This window comes from Grus americana, chromosome 4, assembly GCF_028858705.1.
Source record: "Grus americana isolate bGruAme1 chromosome 4, bGruAme1.mat, whole genome shotgun sequence".
Classification (NCBI taxonomy): domain Eukaryota; kingdom Metazoa; phylum Chordata; class Aves; order Gruiformes; family Gruidae; genus Grus; species Grus americana.
Window position 1 is genome coordinate 12316487 of NC_072855.1, and position 21901 is coordinate 12338387.

The 21901-nt window shown below is 39.7% G+C and overlaps 1 protein-coding gene across 2 annotated transcripts in view; it reads left to right on the forward strand.

Annotated features, from left to right (window-relative positions):
* AFAP1 (actin filament associated protein 1) overlaps positions 1-21901 on the forward strand; it is a 120001-nt gene that overhangs the window by 81568 nt on the left and 16532 nt on the right. For both annotated transcript variants that reach the window (XM_054824061.1, XM_054824062.1), the window contains exons 7-11: positions 8793-8885; positions 10573-10657; positions 14032-14181; positions 17484-17695; positions 19175-19320. In XM_054824061.1, coding sequence (XP_054680036.1) covers positions 8793-8885; positions 10573-10657; positions 14032-14181; positions 17484-17695; positions 19175-19320 — 686 coding nt within the window. The remainder of the gene's footprint in view (positions 1-8792; positions 8886-10572; positions 10658-14031; positions 14182-17483; positions 17696-19174; positions 19321-21901) is intronic.

Genomic DNA, 21901 nt, shown 5'->3' on the forward strand with positions numbered 1-21901 from the left:
CTCAAGTTGCTAATCCTGGTTTAGCAGGATATCATCTGTTATGGTTTGTTCTGGGAATGCAGACTTCTGAGAAATGGGATTTTGTCATCTGCCACCCCTTTCTGTTCAGTGTCTGCAAAAGTGGAAAATCCCAATGCAAGGGCTGCAGTTTTAGATCCTAACCAGATTACAAGTATTTACGTTGGACTTTGCCAGTCTCAAATGTGGAGGTCAGTGAAGTAGTGTGGGAAACTACCATTGCAGTTTCAGTAGCTTGTTTTAAGACCTTGAAATCCAGCCTTTTAAACATATGTAAAAGTCTGAATGCATAAGACTCATCAGGCATTCTCCATGCTGTGCTCTGATCTAACCTTATATGGTACTTATTTTTCTAAGAATAAATTCTATTTTTCCAAATACAATTGAATTAAACACGTAGGAATTTCCTGATGGTAGATAGTTTTTCTGCAGAAGAGGGAGACATAAAATGCAGCTTAAGAGGGTTGAGTTCTGCTGTGGGCTAATTTACTTAGTGGAAAATTAATCTGTAATTTCCTATTTTGCAACATTTGAATATACCTTTTGGGGGGTTGCGGTTTGTGTGTGGTTGGTTTTGACTGTGAGTTTGTATCTTAGTTTAGAAAATACCCTCTTTATTGTCTTTTTTAATAGAAAGTAATCACATACATGTATTTGTTGGACTTGTTCTAACATCAGTATCTTAAGTTTTAAAATCTAGCACCATCTAAGTGTCTCATTAACTCACCTAGAGTTTCAAAAACACTGATTGGAGTGAAAAGAAATTCGTAAGTCATATTCTTTTCCAAGGGAATTCAGCTATGATTGGATCATAGTAACTGCACCATTATTTCCTGTGTTGTTCTAAACTTGGGTTTAGCAATGCTGAATTCGTTGGCATTTATCAGACTCTCTTTCATAAAAATTGTTTTCTTTTTTATTTTTTTTTCAAATTGTACATAGAGCATTCCCCACACAGGCAGACAGAGCAGTGCTAGGTTTTTCCATATCCCAGATGCATTCCTCTCCTTTCAAAAAAAATAAAAAAGATTTTGTACAGTTGCATGTTAACGAAGTTGTATGTGCTGAGGGTGAATGGCCGGACAGTGTGTTATCTGCAAAGCATTTGGAGACAGCCTGACAGCACTTCATTTAGTTCTTTCATGCTGCAAAGCTGTCTGGTAATAAAACTCTTTCAAGTACATGGCAATGCTACTGTATGCTGAACTTCCACGTCCTCTGCGCTGCTGCAGCAACACTCTGTTCTGTGCAGTACAAATTGCCTATCCAACAGCTACCCAAAAATGGTCTGTGCAGCTCTTGCAACAGCTCCAATGTTTACAAGAAGTAGTATGTTTTTTTCAGAAAAATAAAGCATTGTTTTTGACTTTTTAAAAATGTAGCAAAATTTAAAGGTTTTTTAATTATTATTATGAAAAAGATTATTTTTTGCTCATTCAAACCTTACTTAAAATGAACTTCTGAAAATCATGTCTCGCTTTGTTTAGGAAGTTCCTATAGTGAGAAAAAGATCACTGCTTTGTCCTGGGAGATGTGGTTTGAGCTTTCCCTGCCTGTTGCTCAGAGGAGCAGGGTCCTCCCCAGTGCTCTGTCACCTACGTGGGATTTCTGTAGTTAATAAAACAGGCAGATTCAGTGACTAACAATGAGAAGGGTCTCTGCAACCACATTTTTAAATCATAACAGGCCTTCTCTGTCAAAAATACTTTACCAGTACGTGCCAGTGGAGCCAGGTTATCACTCAGGAACAACGGGTTCTCATGTATTTATATATAAGTGTCAAATTAAAGCTTTACTCTTGAGCCTGAAAAGCTCAAAATGGCTTTGGAGGCCAGATTTTCCCATGAAAGCTAAACCAGATGATTTTTTTTCAAGTCAGATGTAATCGGTATAAAATTCGTTTACTTAAGCAAATAATTTAAAAAAAAATCTATTGGAAGACAAGTGCGAAATAAATGCGAAATAAATTTTAGACCTTTTTTGTAAAGATGACACCAAAAAAGCCAGCTGATAAACCTGGTGAAAATTGAAGTCTAGACTGGAAACCACAAAGGGAGTTTCAGGTTTACCAGCTACAAATGCTTGATGAAAAAAAAGATAGCTGATGTCACCAAAGAGCCTGTCAAGCTTTCAGAGCAAGGAGCATAACTAGCAGAAATTCAGGCTAGAGCTGAGATCATAGCAGTAATATGGTGGGCAACATAAAGTGGTGGAATTTTCCAGACCTGAGTCCTAAAATGTTCCCACAAAAATGTACATGAAAAACTGTGTGCAGTTACACACTCAGACCCAAACATGAGCTTTTTCCATGCGCGCTTGAGTATATGTGCATCTGTGTGTGCTTTTGTGGTCAAGTAATGTCTTAAATCTGCCTGTTTGTCTCAGCACATCCAACGGACTGGCTGAAACTGCATTTATTTGTCAGCATCCCTGGGAAACGCTACCTTAAAAATAAAAGGACTACTAAGAACATGACATTACAAGAAGATGCTTGTTTAGTGGCTTCATTCATACAGATGAATGTGTTCTGTGTGCAGGCCCTTCAGACTGGGCCACAGAAAACTGCTTTTAATATTAAAAATACATGGATGCCAAAGAAATTAAGTTCTGAAGTAGCTTCTTGTAGAAGACCGGCAGAAAGAGGATATGGTCATGGTATCTGGTCCCAAGGCCTTCTCTTCCTCTTAGCATTGCCTCCTGCAAATATGTATTTCTGATTTATCATGCATGAGAGATAATCTATCATTTATGAGTACTGGCCTTGATTTTCATTTTTCCTTAACATTAGGCACCCTTTGTTAACTTTTCTTCATTATACGGTGTGCAGCCATTTCGCAGCAGTCTCTTCAGTCGAGGGTCTGCAATGAGCAGTGTATCTTTCAGCCATAAGTAGACATTTCTGCACCTATCATTTTGACAATGGCCAGTCAGTTCTGAACCTGTTGCAATAAGAGGGATTTTTTTTGCCCTGAAGAGAGAAGAAAACCAAGGTTGTGATTGTATCCAGTCATCCAAAGACCCTCCAAAGCCCTCTTGTAGGGCTGTTAATCCGGTTGTCCTACGCAGCTTCCATCTCTGATAACTCCACGTTGTCTCTCATAAAAGTCTTTGAAAGCATCTTTTTATTTCACTGCCCTGAGCTTAGTGAGGGGAGTCAAGTAACTTCTGGGCTCTGGTCTTAATGTGGACTGAGTTTTACTGAAGAATAAACTACTGACAGAACTCTTTTACCAGCTTAAATCGGCACAAAACTGAGCTTGTAACTGTAAACACTGTGTGGCTGGTTTTACTTTCTAGGGGAATTTCCAGCTAGAGATCTCAAAACACTTCAAGCATTACTTTCTTGGCTTAAGTAATGTTCCCCAAAGAGGTTATTATCTCCATTTTGTAGCTGAGTAGAGTCAAGTGCTGAATGATCATACCTTAAAACGGACTGGAAAAAGCGTGTTTGGGGATGCATACTCGGTACAAGTGTTTTCCATACAGTATTTGTTAGTTTATAAGTAACTTCAGGAACATACTGTGTCCCGAGACAGTCAGACCGGGTTCCTTCTTCACTGCACATCATCACCAGCAGTGAAAGCTTTGCAAACTAAATTAAACCTCCCAGGACTTACACCCCTATTGTCTCAAAGAGATGATTTTAGATACCTTGGTGCAAACCACGGCAAGGTCAGTATGTTTGCGTAAGAACTGTTTAGGGCATGACCTGGAAACGTGACAGCTGAGCTGCGTGTGAGAGCTTTGACCAGCCTGCAGGACTGCTCCCAGTGTGCTTTGACAGAGCCGAGGACCCCATCCTGGCTGTGAACCAGGGTGTCATTGTGTGACCGGCACCATGGAAAACAATGCAGATGAATATGTAAATTTAAAAAAAAAAAATCAAAAACCTACCAGTGAACAGAACCACAAACATCCCATTTGCTTATTTTCTCAGGGATAAGTTTTCTTTAAGTTCCTGCTAAAATCACAAATGCAAGCTGTAGCAGATCTCAGAGCAGAACCCAGGAGGGCTGCGACTTGATCCCTTGCTTTCACCATCAGATAATATTCCTCCACTCTCCTACTTCCAGCTTTGGATGGAAAATTATTTAAATCATACCTAGCTCAGATTTATGGCCTAAAGTGTGATCTGCATCTGTGCACCGCCCGGGCTGGGGACGCAGCTCCCCTTGCACGGGGTACCTCTGCCCTTGCAGCAGCAATGCCTCGCCGCCCTCCCCAGCCACCCAGCGCCTCCTTCCCTGGGCTCTGCCCAATCCAGTGGCCATATATGGCAATAGACTTCATGGTAATAACGCAGGAGAAAGGATGCAGGGCTTGTCTTGGTTGAATATGTCAGAGAAGTATTTTTCAGGGGATATACAGGCACTAAAGATAGGCTTGCTGGCTGCTAGTCTGCTAGAATCTCATCCACACTTTGCTCAGACAAATGGCAATAAGGCAGAAAGGTTAATCTGTTCAGGCTAGGGGATGCTTGAGAATGATGTTATGCAGTACAGAAGGTAAAGGAGGTTTCTTTTTGAGACTTAAAGCATAGACTATGATGTGAATAATTTCTACTTTTCCTTTAATTTATCTAGGTAAACTCCTTGGGGCATCTCTTCTCTGCAAAAATGCTGAGAGAGTTTTGGTGCTCTCTTAAGGAGGAGGAGATTGATGCTAATGTATGTAGTGTGTAAGCGTCCAAAAGAGAGAAAATGAGAATTTAGTCATGCCAAAATGACAAAAAGTCCCAGAAAGTCAGTACTCCTCCAGCACTGAAAAAGCAGTGTTTCAGGAATGAGAAACACCGAGTCACATCTGGAGCCAGACCCCTTTCCCTCTGCTGTGTTGTGCATAAGCACATTTCAGCTTTACCGTGTTCCTATCTTCAGAGTTAAGCAAGAGACAGGGGATTCAGCCCGTCCTATTTCTAGCAATTCCTGTGTTTGTGAAACACGTGGCTAGATGGGGATGAGGGGGTGGTTGCCCAGATGGGTTTCTAGCCTGGTTACATACAGAAGTGAAGCAAATGTGCAGTCAGGCCATCAGCTTCTCCCTAATCACTTTTGGACTTGATCATATTAAATGTGTGAGCTTCTCCTGTGAGTTCCATGGAAAGACGAGATGAGGTGCTGTAATGACACCTCTGTGGTGAGCAGAACCTCATCCCATGGTATCCACCAGGAGAGAGGTCTGCCACCTCCTCAAACGCAGGAAGACTCACTCTTACTCCTTATTGGGTCCCAAAGAGATCGGCTGCAAGGAACCAGCTACAAATTTAGTACTTTTACACAGAATTTGTTGGGTTTCTGTGTGGCAGGGTCTGGCTGGCAAGCGGCTGGCTTTCTGCTTTTACTGCATAACCTGTGCTTTTTATCTGAAGCCTGGATCTTTGAAGGTAGCTGGAAAAATCTGATTTGATTCTTCTGACTTCGCATGTAGGGTAGGGATTTTGCCTCCAGTCATGGTGTGTCATTTAATATAAGATATAATAACTACAGAAATGTGTAGGTGACAGTAGGTATAATGGTTTTATAGTAAATGTTAGTGCTTGTGTAGTAAGATAGTTTTAAAGAGAGAAATATTCCAGGCGCACCACGTGGCAGAAATTCCACTGACTTCACCCGTCGCTGTCAATGGCTTGGGGCAGGGAATCTTTCCAGCTTTGTACCTGCAAATATTTCCCCTCTATTCCTCCTGTCAGTGCAGTCAATGCAATACACTGGTGTATATCCTGATCCAGCGGGGGATTCAAGACCTTTCTATAACATAAATGAGGAATAATAATAAGATAGTTCAGGCTGCACAAGCTTTTCCCAGGTCTGCATTTGAAAGAGGCAGTTCTGAAGTCTACTAATTGTAACATTGTAATGGTAATTGTAGTATTTAAAATTCTTGCGATGGCATAACATAAGATTATTCTAAATTTATTTATTTTTTGGGCGATCCAAAGAAATGAAAGGTCTTTGGTTTTCTGATTACATTTGCTTGTGTATTTTAAATATTTGAATACGTAGTCTGTTCATGATCTCGGTTTGATTTTCCTGGCAGATCACCCTGTGTGTGTATGTGTAATGTACAAAGGCATTTGTGGTGAGAAAAAGAGAATGATTTCCCTTTTCTAATGTGTGGGAAAACATAAACTATTAATGGAGTATGCGCCATTGCAAAGTATTCTCAGTACAGCCTTCCAGATTATGCCATTTTATTAAAAATAACACATTTGGGGATTCCTTTTATTTGCTTTCTAGTGTTAGAGCCATTGAGATACATTTATTCATATTTTCACACATTTCATTGCAAGGGATAAAAGTTTGCTGACCTCCTTTCCCCACTCTCACTCACAACTATTTTTTTAATGAAAACAGTGATTTGTTTTCATATGACTCCAGGACACTCCATAGAAAAAAATTGACAAAAACGCCGAGTCTTGTGATTGAAATTATGCAAGTTGGCAACACTGGTGGAATGTTTTATCCTTAAAATTTTGAGTTAAAGCTATAAGCATGTGAAAACCTCATTTATAACGGCAGCTGTCTGCAAACGTAATTATAGAGAGTGCATCCAGGCAACCATTATATATTAAAGGCATTTCATCCCGGTGAGCTGTAGAGGTATGAGTTTTATGCTGTGCATCAAACACAACTGTACCGCACATAGAAGGTGATGAGCAAGGCTGTGCCGGTGAACCCCTTGAACTGAAATGAAGCATTGGATCCTTGAATATGCATTTACTTCAGATCTCGCCATGAACTTCCATTTGATAGTGTGTCATTTTTTAAATAAAAATTTAATTACAACCCAATTAAACCCTTGAGCTTCTCCTTAAATATGTGAGGTATGATAAGAACCGGATTTACTTGAGTGCATGACTTTACACATACTATTCAGTTAGTGGTGCCAAATCATTTCCCTCTGTTCTGTCTGTAACTCCCATTACTATATGCCTCTGCCAAAATTAACTAACTGTGTGGTGTAAGCAGATGCTGAAAACATGAGCCATTGAGTCAGGGTCATGCAGGAGACAGAAATGAATGTTCCCAGAAACTGTACGGTCACATTTCTCTAGGAAGAAAACAGCAATGTATTTACACCATACTGAGGACCAGCAATTGAAAAGAAAACAACACACACTCAAATCCTTATGATTTTGGGGAATTTAGGGCTATGTTTAACTCTGAGGTTCAAATGCTCTGTGACACATATATCTAAATTTTCTGTTACAAAGGACACCAAGTGCCATGAAATACTGTGCTTATGTTTCTGGGACAAGACATAGGGAAGTTCAGTCAAGAAAGGATGCTGACATGTTTTAAGATACTAGCTCAGAAATAAAAGTGTAGGTTCATTGCCCTGCTCTGTTTAGACTTTTTTATGTGACATTGAATGAGTGATTAAATCTTTCTTTTGTTCCTGAGTTCTCCATCTGTAAAATGGGGCTGGTGCTCTTTCTTTCTTTATGGCATATAGTGCCTGTAATTTATGACGTGCTCATGAGTCGGAGCAATAGGATCTCGGAAGCCCATAAACATTTGATTTGTTTAGCTTTGCCCTTAAAGGGAACTGCAGTGCTGTGAAAGGACTGTTTGGTGCCATCCGTAGCTCTTTTATGGTTTCCACATCAAAATTGTTCAGTTCAAAACTGAAAACATGTTATTTGTTGTTTTGGTGTTCCTCTCCTTTAAAGAAATCTGGATTTTGACAGTTAGGTAATTGCTGTTTTCCCTGGAACTGGGAGTTCTCAGGCCAGATCCTCCCCTCTGCCAGCCGGGCTTGCTGTAAACACCGTGAAGGGAGGAGCTGAATATATAAACCCGTACATGTGCATGTAAAGGGGAAAGTTTGCATGTGTAGCGGTAGTGCTTCCAGCAGAGTAGGATGCCTTCCTTACCTCGCTTGGTTCTGCTGTCCTCGCGTGGCTGCATGGCTGTAGTCAGCGTGTGGAGCTCAGCCTCCCCTCAGCATGAGTCTGGATGGAGAGTCGGGACCCGTTCTGATCAGCACCAGCAATTTCAGACTGATAATGGGCTGGCGGTAACTGCACGAGAGATAAAAAAACTTAGTTATGCTCGTAGGGAATCATCAAATGTCTTTACTCATCGCATATTTTTACACTTACATAGTCTCAAGTTTTGAAGTTCTTCAAATTCTATCAAAATCTCAGTGAATTTGGTTCTGTATTTTTCTTTAACTTTTTAAAAGCAGACTTAATGCCATTCCCATTTCCAAGAACACATTTACAATTACCATGACCTATACCTTTATGTCAACGTGCAAGTATAATACAAAAATACCACAAAATACCACTGCGCAGTATTAACTGTAAGTCAATCAGCACTTCATTAGTTCTCCAATAGCAAAAAAAACCCCACCAGCTGGGTAGTGTATTATGCAAAACTCTTGTCCTTTGACATGTGGGACCTTGGATCTAATCCCACTTTTTCATCATCATAATGAAATTAATTTGATGGTGTCAGCTGAGTTTGTATTGCAAAACTAGCACATGGAAATCAGCAGCACTGTTGGTTTCTTTACTCAGGAGAGCCTTGGAGTTTAGCTTGTCTAGAAACCAAAACCTTCCACCTCTAGACATTATGTCTCCTCCAGGTCGTACATGAAATGACTTAGGGAGGCAGCGTGAAGAAGTTGGTGTAGTGGCAGCCCGCCTGACACCTGCCAGCCTAGTAAATGTCTGTGGGATCCTCCTTCCCATCTCCCTTCACATGCATATGTAATTCCTCTGATTTGTATTTTATGAATCATTAGTAAGTTTTGCCTTGTCTCCCAAGGTTATAAGAGATGTGTGCAGCAACTGTGCAGGAGCAGTAGACTCTGATGGGCCGTTGTCTAGTTCTCCAGTACACAAGACGGAGCTGGAAAAGGTAAAGTAATCAGAATGATGAATACAAAATTCCTTGTGATTGTTTATTATAGAGCACTGCTACACACTGCGTGGTTTAGGGGATGTTCAGAGCACAAAGCTGAAATTGAATTTGGGTTCTGGATTTCTTGTATTAACTTCTTCATGTTAGACCATTTTCTGGGGCAACTTTCAATAACTGTTTGCTGACTCGTGCTCCTGTTTTAGGCTATTAGCCGCTGTGTCATTTTTGTTTGTTTGGATACGTGCACGCATCCTGCAGAGTTCAGACTTCTGCCGTGTCTGTTCATTTGGTCACAACCAAGCAGCAAACTGGCTTGTATGCACTGGCAGCTTCTCTTTATCCATTTGTGGTGCAGACTAAGCAGGTCTGATACCTGTGCTGTGATGCAGAGATGCTCTCTGTCAAGTGCAAAGAGCAAGCAGGAATGTGACCCTCAGGGAAGAATAACTGAAGATTATATGCAAGTTTTAAGGGAAAGTCTTTTGGTTTTGATAATGGAGTTCTTGAAGAGCTCCCTGGGCATGCTGATGTCACTGTTTTGGCAGGCCCTTTCAAGCATTCATGCCTCAACACAGAAACTTGGCTATTCACATGGGGTTGTCTCTGCTGCCTTGACTCAGCAGGATATGACAGCAAGAATTAGGAAGGAGAACAACCCTGCAGTGAATGATCAGTACATTACCAGCACCGACTTAAGCCCCTGCTCTAAGGCACCCATGTGAGCAAACCTCTCTGCAGACCCTGCTTAAAAGTCCCACTGACAAAGGTTTTGTCACCAAATTCCTGATGGCATCCTTCCCGTGGTGGAAGGTTGCTACAGTCAGTAGTGTAACGTTGCATTGCACCTGGGATAGTAAGAGCAAAGCATGTTCCATGACAGCTCAGACCTCTTGATTTCACTAAGCAAAAGCTGTGGTGTTTGCATGCTTGCACACACCTGCAATATTACCTGTATTAACAAAGTAACTGAAAGTGTCATAAAATAGTTGTTTTCTAAAATGCATGCCACGAAAAAGGATAGCAAAACTTCTCATTCATTTCTTTTTGTGATAATGTGTACATCTTCTTCATGGCCTCACCACTCAGGAGTAATGTGGTTACCAAAACTGTGCTGGTATAAGCTCTTTACCGCATCATCCTATATCTCGTACGCAAGCATTACAGAATGATCGGTGTACAAATTTATTTCAAAAGCCTCTTTTTTGGAGATATTGAAAGTACTGAAGCACCATGTAGGAATGCACTATTTTCTGACAAGTTGTAATTGTAAATGCGTATGTATGTGAAGCATGTTTTAAAGAAATAATTTAAAAATTATTATTATCTCATCTATGCAATTGTTCATTGCTTAGCAGATTAATAAACAGCAACATTTGGAGTCTAGAAATTAATTACAAATGTATTGTGTAATAAGAGGTATTGAATTATGATTATTTCCCTGTTTTGACTGTACTTTCAAATATAGATCTATTTTGTGGTTTCTGTGCTTTTCTAAAGCCTATATGGCAATGTAAAAAAACCCTGTAAACCTGAATTTTTTTTCTATCTTCTCTTTGTCTTCCAAGTGATTGAGAGCTTGAAATGTGTTTTATTTCACAGTAAGCATACTTTTAGATTGACTCATGGCACTTCCTTTGGTGAAGGTGCCAGCATTTCATGTCAGCTAACCTCTTTGTCCCTGCAGAAGTTGTCATCTGAGAGGCCAAGCTCAGATGGGGAGGGTGCTGTGGAAAATGGCATCACTACAGTGTGCAACGGGAAAGAGCAAGGTACGTCTCAGATCCAGAGATGCTTGGTGTAAATAATATGTGCGTATAGGGAGCGATAGGTAGTGAAATACCTGGCTTTTGTCTTTTAAAAATGGGCAGTAAAGTTTTGGAATTTTTTTATAAGGATTCAATTTAATTTGAAAGCTGAATTATGTCAAGTGAGAATCCTTAAAATTTAGCAATAAGAGAAGGCATTTGATGTTGTCGTTGTGCAGGTAAAATCAATATAGTTAGTATAAGGAAACAGAATATAGACATTTTGATTTGGCCTTTTGTGTGTTCAAAAGTACAGGTTTTTAGAGCTTGGGCGACCACTATAGGCAACTAACAGTTGCTTTTAGTAACTGTATAGTGGCAACATAAATAGTGGGTGTATAGCTTCTAAGAAAAAAAATCTATCATCACTGAATACTAGAGGGAAAGAATCATGAGTATTATATATAAATGTATTTATGCAAATATATACACAGTTTATATATGTGTGTGTATACACAGATACATAGATCTATAAACTGTTATGTATGATTACGTACTTTGGCATACTAAAATGTATATAATCATGTAATATCAGTGGGTTTGTGAGAATATATGTATATAATTTTACATATGCTACTTTGGAGCCATGCATGTTTTGTAGCTAACAGAGGCACATCCCAAGCTCAGAGGGAATTTTGTCTGAGTTATATCTGAAAACCTCAACCCTCTTCCCCACACCCCCCCCCTCTGCTCCCCAAAGTGGAAGAAATTCTATGACTTTGTTAACTTGCCATAGAGCAACAGTATCGTTTAGATAAGACCTTTTTCTGCAGCTGTCAAGCTGGAGGGTAATGTGAGCTGCAGTGAGCACAATGTCAATAGTGGCCTTGGTGCCAGCGCTGTCTCGCCTTTTGACTCATTTCCTTCGTCTTCTCCCTGGGTCATTTTCCAGCATTTCCTCTATGTGGATCTCTGACATACCCCACAGTATAGAACAAAGTCGGTTTTTGTGGTTTCTAGAAGTTGTGCTACATGGTTAGATTTCACCCTATAAAATCTTCTACTAAGCTTTCAAAAAGCACACTACTGTTTTAGCCTCTGAAACCTGCTGAGAAACATCTGTGACCCAAAAGCTGTGTTGTCCAAGACGTCCAAAAGTGCCTGGCGGCTCAGGTGCCCCACAAGATACATGCTGACTGAGCGTGTGCTGCTGGAAAACCAGCCCAGCTTAGATGTCTTAAGGAGGATAATTAAAAATACCAGTTGCTTTTGAAAATTGTGACCTTCAATATGTAGTAATAAAAAAAAATAGGCATTAGTGACTGCAAGGAGACTGAAATATCCCTGGCATCATTGTAAGTGGTTCTGGATGAAGTTACACTGTTTTTTTAAACAATGGATAGGAAACGCTTGAGGGAGTACGTGGGAAGGGACACTCGGAAAGCAGTCATCTCCAGGCATCACCCATCGGCCAGCCTCTACTCCGCTCTTAACCAGCTGCTCGCTTTGCTGCGGGGAAGGAAATGAGAAGAAAAGGCTTCTGTGACAAAAATCACTGGCAGTCAGGCAATCAATATATTCTTTAGACTCAAAAAGATTAAGTCACGAAGGACTGACTTCTGCTGCCTCTCAGTTCTGTAGGCAAATAAAACAGCAGTGTGAAGGGAAGATAGGACAGAAAAACAAAAAAGCACTGAAATGGGCTTATTCCACTGCCTGTTCATGCTCCTCACAATGGTTCCTTTGGGATTCTGTCTGAGAGAGATGAGTTTTTCCCAGTCACTGGCTTTTTTCAGTGCTTTTCATCTCCTCCCCACTCAACAGCCACAGCCAGTCATCGGCTGCCGCGGTGTGGGATGGAAACCTGTCTGCGGGCAGGTGCTTCCTCCGCGTCTTCCCTCAGGCAGAGCAGATGGGACGGGTGGCCTTCCTCCCTCCAACACTGGAGCGCGTTGCACTTTTAGAGAGCACAGCATAAGTTGTGAACACCCTTCCCTTAGGAAGAGAGAATTAGACCTTTGCTTGCACGTGCGCGTCGCTGTATTGGAGGTTGCTGGTGAACAGCTATCCGCGCCTCACGAGCTTCCTTTCCCCCTCAGCACCGCATGCAGCAGTGACAGATTCATACAGTCTTGGCTACAGACACAATTTCTAAATAATGTTCCCTGATTCCTAACAATTAAACTAAATATGATAAATTATCCCATCGTGAGTCCCAAACTGCTTCTTTATTTTCCATGCATTCTTCTTCCCAGTTCATCAATTCATACAGTTATTTCTCATATGAACATTTTGGCCTTTTTTTTCCTCAGTTTATACAAGTCCATAACCACTAAATGTTCTCTGTTGCAAAGGGAATTGATATGTCAGGGATAAAGTTACAGCAGCTCAAGCGGTAACTATCCTAATTGTATTTTTCATCAGAATCATGTACCAGGGCAAGTTGATGGATATTTTTGCTGTCCTGTCAGGCAGCAGAGAGACTTTTGCTCTGCTGATGGAATCCAAATTAGGCCACTGAATGCAATTTCTGAAAGTTTATTTTGTTTGTTCTGTTTTGCAAATAAAAAGTCTATTTTTCTGATTCTGTTTAATCTTAGAAACTTTTTTTCTTTAATTTGTTAGGATTTTAGTCAGGTGGGCACTTTTACAATTATATCCATAGTCCTGGCCATGTTGTGTTCAGCAGCTCAGCATGCCTCAGTGCACAGAGCCGTAATATTACTAGTATCGTGTTAAGTTAATGGAAGCATAGACTGGATGTTAGCAAAATACCTTTTTTCAGCAGAGCTTTTTCTTTCCAAGCCCTCATGATCAAAAAAAGTGCCAGCTTCTAACCATTGAATGCTTATACTGATCCCACTAATTTACTTGTTAGTAGTTAATTTATAAGTCTTGACTTTCTAAAAGGTCCAGTGTGATAAGATACCTTAACCTAATTGTACATGGCAGGAGTATTTTTGCTAGGCAAGCATAGCCTGTCTTTGTTGTGCACTTAATTGTTGAAGTATTTTGAGGTAAATGTTTAGGATCATCTGGCTGGATTTTTATTCTTGTCTATATGAGCTAAATTTATATGCAGGTACCTTAGTCATACTGATAAATTAGATCATGACTGCTGTGGAAAGAGACTTTCAGCTTGATTACATTAAATTAAATTACAAGCCTGATTTTTGTTTTTCTGAACCTTATGAATGCTGTGATTTTTATAGCACAGAGGTTATTTATAGTCATCTGCATTAGAGAGGGCATATAATGTTTATCTCATTGCAGTCTGCAACTTTCGTACAAGTGTCCACCTTGCACAAGATTATCTGAACTACTATCTTTATTCAGGTTCTCTCTATTCATTGGTTAATTTAAACACACTAAAATACACATTTTTGCTTTCTTAATAGTGAAGAGGAAAAAAAGTTCAAAATCAGAAGCTAAAGGCACTGTGACTAAAGTAACAGGGAAAAAAATAACGAAGATCATTGGTTTAGGAAAGAAAAAGCCATCAACAGATGAACAGACCTCATCAGCTGAAGAAGATGTTCCAACATGTGGTAAATGATTTTTCTCCTTGAGTCTTAAATGCACATTGCAACTAAAACTTTCTAAAATTCTAACCTAGAAATTCCTCTAAAATTACTTTTACTGCTGTAATTCTTTCCCCAACATCAGAAGGATGCACTTAGACTGAAAGAGGAGTAATCAAGAGCTTATCATTTGAAAAGAGACTAAAAGAACTTCACTTTTTAAATAACATGGTAACACAGGCTCAGAAGGAATCATTGCTCTTTGAAAAGGTGAGGGGGAAGAGAAGTGTGGACAAAAAGCAGAAAGAAACAAGACCTGTCTTCAAACAGATGGATATAAAATGAATATAGGCTGCGCTATGAAATAAATTTAGTCTAGGAACTAGAAGAAGGTTTGTGGGAAGGGATCTAGTCTTTTATGATGGACTGTGGTGAGGTTTTATGGGACAGCAATCAAGACAACGGTTGACTGACCTCAGCCAAAGTGATTTGAGTTTAATTGTGGGTTCATAAAGTGGCACATATTGGGCAAAACTTGAGTGAAGTAACAAATTTCTAGTAAGCTATTTTAACTCCTAGTGTTGATCAATCCATACGACAGCTGTAGTGCTTGACAGCACCAAGGAAGTATATAAAAAGGGATGCAGAAAATGCTTATGGTTTATATCTTAGCTGTTAATGTTTGCTCACAATTTAGGACTTGTGCAATGCACTTAGCTGATGTCCTCATAGCTCTGGTATTTTCAAACAATACAATGTATTTACATTCTCCTGTTTGCCTTTTGGTGCTCCAGTACGTGAATTCACTTCCATACGTGAATAAGGTTGAACCCACCCTTCTCCCAGTCCGTTCCAAATAAAATTTCCATAGAAAGCAAGCTGTGAAGCAGTTGCACCAGATTCTGAATTTGGATTTGCCTTTTCCCCTTTAATCGACTAGGAAGACTTTGGGAAACCCAGAAATCTGTGATTAGGCAGCAGTTGACAAAACTCATTGGTGCATGAAGTGTGATAGATGCTTGCCCAATGAGAAAGAAGCAGACCCATAGACCACCAGCGAGAACGTCATAGATCACAGGTGGCTCTCAAGCCACACTTTGGGAATCATTCACATAAGCAATCTTGATTAAATAAGTGTGTGTGTACATGTCCATACATCAGCTAAGTACAGATGTGATTTATCAACTGAAAGAACAGCTGGGAAAAGCTGTGTCCAGCCACATGCATTGTCCGAAGCATCTGGCTTCCATAAAAGCTCAAACTTCCGGGGTCTCATACTCTGTTGATTATTCTGTATTATGTGAGACTTTAACCACAGCTGTACAATCTAATTCTTAGTATTTCTATAATTATTTCAGATATGGACATAAATATAGCCATTACTATTGCCTGCATTTGGCTCTACTCAACAGCACTTGCAGGTTTTATAGGAAAATATATAAGTGTCTAGGCTTTGGTCATTGCAGGAAGTCTTTGCAGCAGGAGTTTCTCACCACCAGAAATTTGGCTCAGTGCAATGGCCTCTGGGAGGTTGCTCCATAGCTGAAGGCTTTTACACTTTAAAAGGCTCTACCTCCCATGAACAAAGCCCAGCGGGGCTGCAGGGGACACCCAGCTAGAGTGGAAACTAAAACCCACCTGCACTCGGAGTCATGGCAAAGCTCTTCCCTATGGCATCACTGGTCTTTGACCGCCTGGGCTAAGCCGAAGTGCTGATGCCCCAACTGGGAACACACTCAAGGCATTTTGGTCATCTCAGCTATTGAAGGTTTAAGTAGGGATATGTGGGAGGAAAAGCATGGGATCCTGCTTAGTTCAAGTGAAGTAGGAGGTTTTGGAAGAGCTTTTCTGAGAGGTGCATTGGGAGCAGAGGGGGAAAAAAGTAGTGTCTGAAAAAAAGGATTCTTACTCCAAAAGCAGCCAGCTGGCTTGCATGTGAAGGGTTTTCCATTTCTAGGGATTATATTATAATGCACAGCTATATAGGGGTTCGTTACAGGAGGAGAGAGGAGAGCTGGAGAGAGTCATCATCACAAGGAGCCAAAATCATCCTCCTTTTTTTATGGCACCTTCCAAGATGTGCGCAATTCTGATCTGCTATATCCTGTTGGATCAAGCTTTGACATTGGAACCATAATGTTGGAAGGGAAACACAGAAAAATTAATGATAAGTCATAGTTTTAATGAAAACCAAAGAGATAGCTATTCAACAGGATTAAATGAAAATCAGACCTGAGATAGAAGACTTTTTTTTTTACATAAATTCTGGCCTGTGCAAGATATCATTTGTTTCCCTCCTCATAGCCTGTTTGGAAGCAGCAGCATGCTGAATTGATGTACCCTTCGTAATGTGGAAGTAAAAGTAAATTATTTTTAATTTATTTCATTCCCAAACTAAATAAGGCAGGAAAATTGGGTATTGTCTTGATTTTAAGGTTTGAGTCTGGAATGATTGTTGCTATGGGACAGAGAAGGAAAAACACAAAACACTTCCCATGTAATGATATTATATACCTAGACACTCTAACCAATATAGAGCATGATAAGAAAAGCAGATTTTTTTAAAAGGCAGTTTGTTCGTGAAATTTTGATTTGTTGTAAGGGTACTGTCTTATTCCTGAAAAAAAATAAATCTTTGTTTAAACTTTTGTCTTAAAGTTTAGCTAAATTTCATATACATTTACTTCTTGAATTTTAAACCAATATGAATTTTATTTTTATTGGCATCGGTAGCGATCTTTTAATTCTGCTTTAAAAGTGTTGCAAACCAAGCGTGCATTCTTCTTTCTAAATGAAATTAGAAGATATAACATCAATGCTTAGTAGGTCTTTAAAACACTGATTTTTGGACGCTACAAAAGGTAGTTCATCACCTAATTATATAATATGAGCTGTGATTTTCCCAGAAAATTTTGATCAACCACAGTTATCAAAGCCATTACAGATGAAGAAGGTGGATCTTCTGTGTGAGCACATCGGCTGTATCCATACCTTTTTATCACTGTCCCTCTCCCATTCTTACCAAGGTTTGGGGATCGGTGTGCTCCCGCTCATCCAGCCACTGCAGTGACTAACACAGAACAGCCATTTGCACGTGAGCAGGATCACGGCTTTACATGCTTTTTCCTAGGTTATTGCACAGTGAAAGTTTTCATTAAAAGAAGTGGGGCAGGGTCATTTACTTGTCTTCCTAAAATCCATCTGAACTTTCTATTATAAGAGAAAAAAGTTCTTTAAGTGCTAGCATTACATTGGAAAGTAAGTTGTTGGGTTTTTTCTTTTCAAAAAAATGTCAGAAGTAGAATATCTCACATTTCGTTTTATTGCAGGATATCTCAACGTGCTCTCAAACAACCGTTGGCGTGAGCGCTGGTGCAGAGTGAAAGATAATAAACTCATTTTCCACAAGGACAGGACAGATCTGAAGACGCACATTGTTTCTATCCCTCTCCGTGGCTGTGAAGTCATCCCGGGACTGGATTCGAAGCATCCCCTGACCTTCCGTCTGCTCCGGAACGGGCAGGAGGTTGCCGTGCTCGAGGTGCAGTGGTTGCTAATGGCTATGACTTGTAGGAACACCCACATGCTAAGTTAGAGAAGCACTTTTATACAACCTAGCCATTAAAAAAATTAATCTTTGGAATAACATTCCTGCAGAGCTGGATAATAAATACTGGAAGGAGAAAAAAAATATGAAGAGTTGTAGGCAAAGCGAGAACTGAGATTTAATGCAGTTCAGATATCTTCTCAATAAGATGCTTTTCTCTACACTGACCTTCCCTTGACTTGCTACTTAAATATCCCTGTTCCTTCTCTATACGCACTTTTACATCAGGGATATAATTACTTTGAGTAAATAACTTAGCAATAATTAAATAATGGATCACTGTTGATGGGAACTCTAGAGCTCTTAACTCTGATTTGTCTGCTACTTATGTGAACTACTTTTGCTCAGTCTGTTTCCGTATTAAGGTAATTCTGCAGTAAGAAAATTCAGTGTGCCAGCATCCTGGTGAGTCTCTTGAGGCACTGCACATGTAAAAATTGGCACACTCCTCGCACTACGAAGGTCATACTTGCATCTGCATTAGGAGGGTCAGGATTTTCTGATGGGCTTCATTCATCATATTTTGAAAGCTGAAATGAGAACACACTTAATTCCAGATATAATGACTATATAGGAGGAGACAACCTTTTGTTTTCAGTGGCAGGATGGACACTTTGACTACTTTGGATTTCCAACTGCAGGTCACATTAGTCCCCTGTCCCTGCAGCCAGCCCTGTTACAACTGAGCAGTTCAGAGAAGTTGAAAAAACTAGAAAGCAGCTCAAGGAACTGCGAAAGGCAATGAAATATTTTAAAAGAACAAGAAATTTAGAAACCGCAGTTTCTCCCTCCCCTTTTTTCCATTATTTATTTTGCTACTGTTGAACTTTGTAATTGGTGACTTGAGGAAAATATGAAAAATTAAACATTATTTTAATAGTATTCATGTTTGTACTGGTGCCATTAGGAAAATGAATGCTATCATCTAGACAAATGTATTGGAATTTTTCAAAAAGCAACACTAAAATTTCTTCTACTATATCGTCACTTTTTTCCTCGTTTCTGCTTAGCACTAACATGTGCTTCTCAGGAGTCATCGTAACTAAAAATCCTCCAGCCTAGCATAGGGAAATAATTCTGTTATAGCTTTCAATTTTCTGAAGTCTAAAGTAAGCACGATTTGAATCTAAATCCACTAGCCTTAAACAATTATTTTTTCTTCTTTTTTGGAGATTGCCCACTTTGTATTACATCATAACTGAACAGCACGTAGCTTACTTAAAGTGCACTCCTTCTAGCAAAGCAGATTTAATAAGAAATCCTGGGGTTTTAGGAGTTCAGCAGAGAGAAACCAGAGCCTCTCATACAATGTGGCAGCAATTTGTCAGCCAAGAAGAATGCGCCGTTTTGAAATAACGCTCAGCTCAGTGGCAGACTAAAGACCTGACCTACGCTTTTGCCCTCTCCTCGCAGGCAACCTCCTCCGAAGACATGGGCAGATGGATAGGAATTTTGCTGGCAGAAACGGGATCTTCAACAGACCCTGGAGCTCTGCACTACGACTACATCGACGTGGAAATGACGGCAAGCGTCATCCAGGCTGCAAAACAGACCTTCTGGTGAGAGGCGTTCAGCTACCCGGGTGTTTCCAGTACTCTGAGAATTTATATCCGTATGTTAACTCGGGTGCCAAGAGACCTTATCAAAATCCACACGCCCCCCCTTTGCCAGATACTGAACTCCTGAAGTGTTTCAGCATCGCAGCATGTTAGATGTGTTTATGATTATTGTGTTGGCATCCTGCTAGTTCTGTAAAAGTTGCAGACACCATCCAACTTTACTCAAATCTTTACTCATTTTTTCAGTAAGTCTCCTTATCAAATGCTATATTTTAATCTTTTATTTTGCCTGAATACTTAGAACTATCCCTGGAAGAGGATAAATATGCTGAAAATTAAATAAATATGCAGCTATGTAGTTCACATTTATCTATTGGCTTTATTTGCTGTACAGATAGCCAATATGTACAGCATGTATTGGCCAATGTATGCTGTACACTAAAAATGTATAGCAGATTTAAGTCTTGGATAGTCGCATACTCTGTTTCCTTCTCAAGTTCCTTTTTTGATTAATTAAAAACTTCATCAAGCTCACACTAGTCCAATTAATTTCTGGGTTTTAATTTAGGAGGTGGAAATTTGGAAGCTGTCTAGGGTGTAGCACAGGAACCCTATTTAAATTACAAATCAGTACTTTGAATTCCCCATTACTGATCCTGTGCTAAGAAAAGTAATGCATACTTAGCATATATAGTGATTTACATGTTCAAATCAATTTAAGCATTAAAGCAGTCTTTGGTGGGAAGACACTGTCATTTTTCCTTGGCTGGATGAGCTATAGTTTAGAACCGGTAGTGAAGGAACAGTTGGGAGAGGCAGGATGTCCTGCTGCCGATGTACCCCGTGGTTTCCCGGGTCAGAAAGTGGGTGGCCTGAGAAGACAGCTGGCAAAGGCGTCATACCTCATCTCGCTGCAAAATGAGACTCCACACACAAATTAGGAATTCGTGTGACTTAATATATTAAAGAATCACACCCCATCTGCCCATCATAACTTTAAGAAGACTGAAAATGCCAAAAAAGCCCCAACCACCAGGCAAAAACTTCAGTTTTTCAAAAGAAGACTTTCCTGCCATTTGCGAGGTGTTAAGAGAGCTTTAACGAGGGAAAATGTGCAGCTTCATACAGGATCTGGTTTGAATGACTTCTGATAGAAATCAAAGTGACTTGGTGTTACTACAAGCCCAGTTTGGTGAAAACCAGATAATTTTGGTAGAATCAAAATGCACTTAGCTTACGGATTTATGTTAATATTTGTTTAGAAGTTAACAGGGCTCAAAACATTTATCCTGTGTTGACATGTATTTTTGCTTCAGTCAGCATCTAGCAATAACCACATTTAAGAAAGAAATAGAATGGAAACCTTTTCCTCCTGAATACTGAACAAATGCAATATTAATTGGAGCCAAGTGAAAAAACATATGCAACTAGACCACATGTTAGAAAGGAATGTCAAGCAACTTGCAAAATAGCAGAATTCCCCTATTAAGAATTAGTTAAAATTCATTGGGTGTCTTTAAAAGACTGTAAGAGCTTGTTGATAAGCTACTCTTGTAGAGTAGCTGTCTGCTGATTTTCAACTACTTCTAGAAAATGAGGAGAAATGACAATAATACTTAAGTATTAATAAAATACTATTGCCGCCCTTTATAGAATGACTATCAGCATTCCAAATCAACTGCAGTTATCATTAAAGCTTTGATTATCACACAATCACTTCAGGATTATTGGTTATTCATTTCCTGAGACTGATGCTTTGCAAAATGTTTGGCTCTTCATTAATGTTCCCATCAATTTTCTTTGCCTAAATCATGAAGTATCTAGGAAAGGCTGAAGAAAAAAATGTTTCCAAGCAGGTCGTCTCCATTTGCTTTCCCATCTAGCAGTTTCAGAATACAATTAACTTACATGGGTGCATCTGTAAACAGGATTAATGATGCTTAGTGAAATAATGCTTATGAAGTATTTGCAGATACTTAGATAAATCTTAGCTTCCTTTAGTGGTGGAAATAGTTACTACAGGTGCATCAGATGTCATTAATGAATATCCAGTTTTCAGGCATGGTTATTATGCATCACTCTTATTGAAGCTACTTAAATAGAAGGAAATGCAATAACGGCTCCAAATGCAGTCCTTCAGACTAACCAGAAACACTTGAGTAATATTCTTCATTAAGAGGAACAGTAAACAAAGGCAGCCCTTTAATAACGTCTAATAAAGTATGAGATATGATAAAGTTAAAAACATTTTTATCATGGAATTTATCTTAGGCTTTTTGTGGTTTGTTTGTTTGAAGTAAGAAAAGCTTCTGTGGAATGATTATTCCACCCCTGCCCTGCCCTGAAAGGTTCACACCGAACTGGGCAGGTTCATCCCTCCTGTGAGCCCAGATCTCCCGCGGCTCAGGTGAGCCACACTTGGATGGGGGCTGTCTCCCTCTGAATGAGAAATTCAAGGGACTCCATGTTATTCCAAAGCCAAAAGAAAGCAACTGTTGAAACCACAGCATTCTTGAGCTCCAGCCAGCGCTACAGAAGACCCTCTCTGCTTTAGTAGGGCTTTATCATATTTTATGAATGT